The sequence below is a fragment of the Lycium ferocissimum genome, chromosome 8 (assembly GCF_029784015.1).
Source record: "Lycium ferocissimum isolate CSIRO_LF1 chromosome 8, AGI_CSIRO_Lferr_CH_V1, whole genome shotgun sequence".
Lineage (NCBI taxonomy): Eukaryota > Viridiplantae > Streptophyta > Magnoliopsida > Solanales > Solanaceae > Lycium > Lycium ferocissimum.
In genome coordinates this window covers 33,048,748-33,057,879 of record NC_081349.1, presented here as the reverse complement: position 1 = coordinate 33,057,879, position 9,132 = coordinate 33,048,748, and the positions used below count along the sequence as shown (strand labels likewise).

Below are 9,132 nucleotides of genomic sequence, written 5' to 3'. Positions count from 1 at the left end.
TCACACTTTAAAGATAATGCTCCAAATAATGACACCTATGGGTGTGGCCTATTAGTTCCAAAAATGAATAAAAATTATGGGAGATCAAGGTTCTAATCTAAATCTGGAACAAAAATTATCACGTGATTTTTGTTCATTTGTATAAGTTTTAGTAGATAGAGTTACGCTACCTAATAATGTGGCCGTGAGAAGTAATAATCACGCATTCATTGATAATTGAGGTTGTGTACAAACTGACTCAAAAACGACTGCCATTATATGAACATTGGTCCAAACAATGGTGGGGAGAGTACTTTAGGCAGATAATGTGTGAGATGATTGATTGTAATATACTAATATTGTAGAGGGTGCAAGATGGTCCTATATTTTTTGTCATTCCAGGCTGTTCATCTTTTTTTAATCTGTTTAAACTGATTTTCACAAACAATAGTACTCTCTTTCACAACACATGATCATGTCATGAACTTCTTAACTGCTACCACATGATCATGTACTTCTTATTACTTTTTTTATAGTCATATCGAAATTTTGGCACCAAGTCCTGCAAGTAAATGAACACGTGATGTTAGTGTTAGGATTTTACTAAGGGAATTCAATATCGTATTAGATATACATAAAATAAAATTTTGATTTTATATGTACGATGTTTTGTTTCTGATGAATGGAGTTCGGATGAATTCATTGTGCCCCTTGCTCCGCCACTACGTGATGCTTCTCCTATCCGTAGTAAGAGTCTAACACCTTATTATTCCGTTTTTTTTTTTTTTTTTTTTTTGGTAAAGGCTGTGCCAAAATCAGTTTGCACGTATCTCGATCCATTGTTTAGTTGAGTCTTGCTTGCTATTAGCGACGGAACCACATGGGGATTCAATTGAATTTCCTTTGAAAGTTATATATTGTGTAAGTAGTGTATAAATAATTTTTTTATACATATATAATATTTTGAATCCCCTTAATATAAGAGAGATATTGGTTCAAATTCCAGTGTGGCATTTTTGAATTTTGTTAAATCCCCTTATCAATATTCCCGGCTGTCTCGTGCTCTTCCTACCAACACAAGTACGGAATAGTTGTTTCAAACAACGCTTAACAAATGAGAAGAAGTCACATAGTATTTTTCGTCTCTATTAGAATTTAATCGTGGTGTTCTAAAATTTCTTTCTATTTCATGGATCACTAGGCCAAATTCTTGAATGTCGAATACCTTATTCTTTGTTGCCATACTAAGCAAAGGCGTAGGTAGTAGAAGCTAGGTGTTTGGTAGAACCAAATAACTTTTGTTCATACTTTGTATTTGTCTTTAAAAAACTCATGTAATATATACTAGTACTAATTACACGTTGAAATTTGAGTGAAGTACAATAAAAATCCTTGAAATATGACTTATCGTTGTACAGAATAATAAGTTAAGATTCACCAACACAAAAGGACTAAAAATCTCAACTAAAGTTTAAATCATTAATCCGCCTCTAGGACTAGGTTAGTCCGAATTGGAAACAAGAATCGTCTTATTAGCTTGTTAGTTGCCGATATTTTACAATCAACAACAGGCACATATAATGATAAAACATAGTACAGTAGTTAGCTAATTAATAGAGTTACCATTCCAAACCAGATGATTTTTGTATTTCTGACAATATCTAGACATGTAAATACACATTTATGACCCTTTTGGAGGGATGCACGACTTTTTTCCGTCTCTATTGAAAAGGGTAAAACGCAATTGTCTTATCCTCAAACGAGGAAGGTGACCTCAAAACTTTACATTTTCAGTAATTATGTCCAATCAATTTCTTATAATGCAATCAAAAAAGAAGGGCAAAAACACCTATAGTGACCTCATTTATTCCAAGTTATGACTTCTCAAGCTTGCTCTTGAATATTTTTGTTTCCTTCAACTTTTTTTGGGAAAAAGAGGGTGCAGTAGCCTATCTAGGATTTTTCACAAATGATGTTAATATTTGAAGAAGTGAATAAATGAATAAAATACTATAACAACAAGCAGTATCATTTTTTTATAACGATTTAGTTAAGAAAATTCAATGAAGTGATGTCTCGTGATACCGTTTGGAGCAATTGGTAGGAAGGCACGTAAGAAAGGAAAATTGATAATGTAACGTAATGTACATAATATATATTCTTTCCTTTAAACCTAAGTAGTGATATACACAAAAGGGGATTACATTATCACCGAGTGATGAGATATGATAGAATCGATCCCTTTGTTCTTAACCAGATTCTTCAGTATTTTAACTCCAAGAGTATAAAAAGCATTTGACAGAAGATGAGTCTATCTGGCATGAATCTAAATTAGCTGACCAACAAACTTCGCCGAGTAGTGTAGTAGGATGATTTTGATCTCTTCTTCTTTAATAAGAGTTCTTGAATTCCAGCTCCGGAAATGAAAAACCTTTTAATAGGGAACGCACCTACCCAATCGACATGAATCCAATTTAGTCGGGCCAATAAACTTTAGATATCGGATAATTAACCAGAAGAAGAAGAAGAAGAAGAAGATTACACTAGATCCTAAGGGACTTCTCATTTTCTTGCTCCTCAATCTCCTTATGTCCTAAAGAAGACAAAGGAGAAGAGGGACAAGAAAAAGAAGAAGAAGCAGCAGAAGAATAAGAAGTAATTGAGTTATCCGAAGTAGTACTCGGAGTAGTAGGGATAACAAGTTCCATAACCAGATCGACGAAAGCACCTAAAACAAATCCATGATTTACTTCCCCATTCATCTTCAAATACCATGCTAATAATTCTTGCAAATTTTCCCAATCTTTAATACCTTGTGTCTCCACCATTTCCTTCATTGATTTCTTGAAATCCAAATAAGGGTCCTTCGATTCCATAGCCCAAATTATACTCTCTTTAAATGGAAAATCATCTTCTTGATTTTCACCTTCTTCTTGTTGGCTTTTACATATTTTTTTTGGTTCTTGAAATATTGAACTTGTAGTACCAGGTTCAAAAAATAGCCTTTCTGATCTAACCCCTTTTATGATTTCTTCATGTGATTCTGTGGAAATGCAATTGCTAGCTAATGATTGATCTGATGATGAATTTGTGAAAAAAGATTCTGAGGTTTCAGTTCCATCAAAAGGGTCAAAAAAGACTGAATTTATAGTCTTGAAGATGTTGTCATCAGCTCTAAAAGATAGAGTCTTGGAATGTGTACAAGAAGGCCATTGCCAAGTGGCTGCTGCCCCTGGTGTTTCTCTTTTCTTGAAAATAGAAGAGATCTTCAATTTCTTGGCCATAATAATAATGGTTTTGAACTTGGGACTTTGAGATTCTTCTAAGTTCTTGTTGAATGTAGGTTTTAATGGAGTTTTTTGGATATGAAAACTTGTGACTATTGATTATATAATGAAGGGAAGAGAGAGGAAGGTGGAAAGGAAATGGAGGCAGTAGGACATTTCATGTGTGTATTTGATTGAAGGCTTGAAGAATTTAATTCTATTAAATGCAAATCAACATAGCCGTATTTTTCCACCCTTAACCAGAAATCTCGGGTTTGAGTCTAATATGAAAAGAAAAAAAAAAACTCTAATAAAGAGCTTATTTTTCACCCTTAATAAGAGGTCTTAAGTTCGAGCTCTGAAAATGAATATCAACACTTCTATGTCCTTAACCAAAAAAATGTATGTGGTATGAATTCAGATTAATCGGGTCCTAAAATAAATATCGAACACTGGGTGGGAACCAAGAAAAAAGAAAAGAACATAGCCGTACATATTGTTTGTCAACTGAAATTAAACAATGGTGGACTTAAATAAATTTTTTAAATCAAATGTGCTTAGCCACCAAATTGCAGCCTCCTTTATAGTTTAATGTCTTAATCTCTAACTCATGTACAACTCATGATTATACAATTATACGTTGGGCGTAGGATTCAATGGAAGATTTGTGATAAGATGTGTTTCCTCATACATCATATGCAATAATACCAAAGGGAGTTTCCTATCTTCTTGCCATAGAAAATGGCCCTTATATATATATATATTCCCTTTTTGTCCCTTCCTTTTTCCTCTTAAACATAGACATTTTATCTACATGTTTATATATCCTTTCTTGATCACGATGTATTTTCCCTAAAGAGAAATTTTAATAGTAATTGAGTTAATTGAAGAATAGTATTTGAAGTCGAAATAGAAAAAAATGTGAAAGTTGAGTCACATTAGGACATGAACTTCACTCGAAAAAAATCTAAAAGAATTTAGATCTATCCGTGAAAACTAGTTTTCTCTACTTGAATGAAGTACATCTTCAAAGCAATATTTCAATTTCACTTGAAGTTCAAATGTTTGACTCGGCATAATTTAGGAGAGAAACGGAAATTTGAAAACTTTGAGTCTTAAACCTATCATAACATTTGTGTTGCTATTAAATTTTTAAAATTTGTGATCTTAAATGTATCATAATATTTATGTGAGTACAAAAGTTTCTCATTAGGGGTTAAAAATATGTGTATAATTATTTCCATATATAAGAAAAAAAGTGATTAGCATTCTTTTTTGGAATGGAATAGTAAGGAAATAGTATTGCAAAATATTAACGGAAAAGGCTCATTTATCTTGTGTTATCGGAAATGGTTCATTTATATCACTCATCAATAGTTTGGCTCATTTATGCCATTGTCCATTACCAAAATGACTTATCCATGCCATTTTCATTAACGTCGCTTTTATAATACCATATATGACACGTGGCCTCCAATTAGAGGTCTACGTCATTTAATTAAACCAAACCAATTTTAAATCCCAAATTAACAAAAAATCCGACTCATACACCGTATCCACCACAACCATAATCTAGTTAAAACCGGTGTTAATGAAAAATAGCATGGATGAGTTATTTTGGTAACGGGCGATGGCATAACTGAGCCAAACTATTGATGAGTGGCATAAATGAGTTATTTCAGATAGTTCAATGACATAAATGAGCCAAACTATTGACGAATGGCATAAATGAGTCATTTTCAATAGTTAGGTGGCATATTTGAGCCTTTTCCGAAATATTAACCATGACTAAGTCAATGTCGTATAAGGAAAAGGACTTAATTGTCATTCTTATGAAACTTATGTCATGTCGTTACAATTAAGTAGACTACTAAAAAAAGAAAGAAAAGAAATTCAGCAAAGGCATGAATAGGCAGATATCATGTGAGTTATTTATGGGAATATTAACGACTCTCCCACACAAAAGCACAACAAATTATAAGATATACACATGACTGTCCTTGGCAATATAATTAAAGAGGTCAGAATTCAGAAAGGGACTGGATTCAAAATTTTATAATAAGTGATACTGAATTCAAAATTTTATAGTAAGGTGGTAACTGTTATTGTTTTGCTTCTATCACTTTCCTTTCCTCTTATTGCAATGAGTCCATCAATTATGATTGAAGTAATAAACACTAACTTTTACTATAAAAGAATAAAAAATTAGTGAGTACAAACTTCATCTTAAATTACAAACTCTAGTTGGTAATTTTATTTAGCGACGGAATAATAATGAGTATAAGAAAAATATGTTTAGTGAGGGTAATTCTATTTAGCAACGGAATAATAATAAATTATCATATTAGGATAGCTACGTAATTTACTTATTTTTGTAAGTCAATTTAATCTGAAAATATAAACACGTATACACTTTTTTGTGCACATAATAAACTCATTATTAATTATTATTGGCATATATTATAAGGTTTGTCCAACTCTATTGGAGACATCCCAACGGCCATAAATTGATAGCTGCTTTTTTAAAATTTACTTCAGTTCTTCACTAAAAGATGTATAGTTATGATGGGGTATATTCCATTAGTTGGACCAAATGTGCACACTTTTACAAACTTAAAAAAATCAAATGTGCTCTATAGTAGGGACATATTCAAACTCGAGGGATCAGTTGAGTTAATATCTTTTCTTAAAAAGGTACACATACAAATAAAAAATTATAAGATATCTTTATATTGGAGCTTCGATTTAGTTCAAGTTATACAATTTGTTTCAACAGAGTTGTTGAATATTCACCAAAATTATGGTAAGATTTCAGTTTCTGTGATGCAACCTTATCAACTGCCACACTTTTGAGTTTCATCACCTTACATGCATATGAATAGTTGATGATGAGTTTCCATAACTGCTAGGAGGACCCAATTTTCTTGTCTATTTTAGACCAGACCTTATACTAGTTTAAAAAAAAAAAAAAAAAAAAAACTGTGAATTTGTTGCTAATATTTATTTATAGCTCATATAATCTTTTGACAATCTATCATTAAATAAGATTAACGATCGATTTTTGTTGTTTAGTGATAAAAGTTATCTTTTGATTATTTTTTTTTCTTTTGTAATATATGTTTTAACACCAAAAGAGAAATATAGGGAAAAGAGAAGACACCAAATTTCTTGTCTCTCTCATACCAGACCTTATACTAAAAAAAAAAAAAAAAAAAAAAAGTAGGAATTAGCTATGAAATTCACCGTTAATTTGTCATTAAATAGTCCGCGAAACATGATTTTCAGGTAATCTGTGTTACGGATAATTACTGTTTAGCAACAAAAATTGTACGTCACCTTTTCTTTTTCTTTCTCTGCTAGTATATGTTTTAACACCAAAAGAGAAAGAGCAAAAAAAAAAAAAAGACATCATGATATTGCAGGTCCGCGAAGGGCTAAAACATATGACACCATTAATACTTCATATGTATTTGTACAAACGCCTTTTTAATAAGTTTAAGGTAAAAGACATAGATTGACCCCTAAACTATCTTTCCAAATGTCGATATCACACTTAAATTTCACTAGTGATCTATTATACACCTAATATATGAAAAAGTGATATTATTTACCCCTAAAACTGATGTGGCATAAAATATAAAAAAAAAAAAATTAAAAAGGCGTGTTTTGTTGAATGTATTTATCTTTTTATGTTTTTTTTTGCTAAATATACATATTTAATTCCCCTCTACCACCACCTCCCCCCGTCCCCCTGTCTTCTTCATCTTCCTCTTCTCCTCCACACACACACCCCCCCCCCCCCGCTGCCGCCCTCCACCTCCACGTCACCCCACTCCCTCTTCTCCTCCGCCTTCACGCTACCCCTTCATTTCAAATTCAAAAACAAAAAATCTGAAATATAACCCACTTCTTCTTCTCCAAAAACCACCCAATGATTTCTCCAACCCACCATTGGTATACTTGTGAAATTTCTCACATAAAATTAAAATTAATAAGGCATAGCAGCAGCAGTAGTAATTGAAGTGATAGCAGTAGTGACGTGGAGGTGGAGGGCGGCAGTGAGGGAGTAGCAGTAGCAAAAAAGTTAGGAAATTAACTGAATATGCTCATGAACGAAAGTTAATTTATAATTACTTTGCCATATCCAATCAATCCAATTTAGTTCATTTCATTTTTGGTCACCATAAGTTCTTTTTCTTCACTTGAATATGCTCATGAACGTAAACCACCAGTTGGTACACTTGGACATGAATCATGAATGGTTATAATCAATGCAAAAAGATTCCATCTTTTTTGCTCAATACCATATTCTGGTCCTTCCCCCACCCGGGCCCGTAGCATGTGAGCAATGTCTAATGCCGTCCTTTACCATATTCTGGAGATTAATTGAAGTGAAACTGGTGGCGGATTGGTGGTTCCAGTGAGATGGGGTGGCGGTGATGAAGAAGATATAATTATTGGAGGATTTTAATGGTTAATTAGGGATTAATTAGTGTAAATATAATTAATAAAAAGAAAATCAAATGAATAAAGAAAAGGAACTGAATATAAAATTAAGATTTAAGAAATTTCCAAAGGTGGAGCTGACGTGGCGCTGGCGTGGCACTGATGTGGCGAGAGTGTGTTACACTTCCCATTATCTTATTAAAAATCGGTTTTCGGGGGGTAAATAATATCACTTTTTCATATATTAGGTGTGTAATGGTACCGGCTAGTAAAGTTTAAGTGTGATATCGACATTTGGGGTATAGTTGAGGGGTCAATCTATGTCTTTTGCCTAAGTTTAAATAATCCAATTTGGAGTTTGGACACCTGATACATGCTTGCAAACTTAAAGATTCATATATGATCAAAATACGTAATATATTAAGGATGAATATAAACTCTATTTTCTTAATAATGAATGGTTTTGTATGAACAAGAACAAATAGCATTCCGCTAGAGAGTGAGTATTAGGTCCATCACTACATGCTTCCATAATTGTCAAGTATGATTTGGTATATTTTCAGAATTTTAAGCTGAAATTTTACGTCACAAAACGAATGTTTTTTTTTCAATTCAGCTTGTTTGCTTCAGTGCATAAAGAGCGTTTTGAAGTCAACAAACATATGTTAAATGAGAGGTGTATCTAAAAATCAGGCACCTTGAGTTGCTTAATTGTTTTTCTCGTCCATCCATAAGCGGAGATAGAGTAGAAGAGACGGATTCGACAGAATCTAGTAATTTTGACCCAAATTATATATTTACCTTAAAAAGTTCATATAATATGGTACAAATTACTGAGTTAGAACCTATAGAGTAAATCAAAAAAGTTAAAATTCAGGATCGATAACTTTAATATCTTGATTCGCTGATGATCAATTTTTTAACTTTATTAGTTTGTTCTCCATAAAATGCAGTTAATCTATCACATGCTTCCTTTTCTTTTCTTTTAATTTCTTTTTTCCCTTGAGAGAGTGGTGGTGGAATATCAAGGTAAATAATCTAATTATATTACTATATAAAAACATAAGTTTGTCCACAAGTTTGTGAACTGCACTTTCAAGGATTGCATGCAAGTGCAAAGTTCCAACAAGGCTTCAATATCTATTTTATTTGAAAGTCAATTGCTTTTTTATTTATTTAATCTTAAATTAACAAGAAACTTCTGGTGATCCTTCACTCGTGTGATTAGAAGATTTGTGTTAATTAGAATCTTTGACTTATTGTATTGATATTCTTGATTTTTTTTTTTTAAAATATCTTTCAGAAGGGGCAAAAATGTAAGTGTATGAACTGGTTTGGTCCCCTTCATGATTTATACAAATGCATGCATGGACAATTTGGGGGCACATGCCACCTTGATCACTCTATGATTGGGAAGATTGTCATCTATAGTTTTATTAGT

The 9,132-nt window shown here is 32.4% G+C and overlaps 1 protein-coding gene across 1 annotated transcript; it reads right to left on the bottom strand.

Moving 5' to 3' along the window:
* Nucleotides 1–2,109: 2,109 nt before the first annotated feature.
* On the bottom strand, nucleotides 2,110–3,418 carry LOC132066845 (transcription repressor OFP13-like). The gene has a single exon (XM_059460043.1). The coding sequence runs from the start codon at nucleotides 3,261–3,263 to the stop codon at nucleotides 2,523–2,525; it is 741 nt and encodes a 246-aa protein (XP_059316026.1). The 5' UTR covers nucleotides 3,264–3,418; the 3' UTR covers nucleotides 2,110–2,522.
* Nucleotides 3,419–9,132: the final 5,714 nt, after the last annotated feature.

What these genes read in the sequence shown, in the direction of transcription:
- LOC132066845 (XM_059460043.1), bottom strand. Translation starts at nt 3,263, where the DNA reads ATGGCCAAGAAATTGAAGATCTCTTCTATTTTCAAGAAAAGAGAAACA.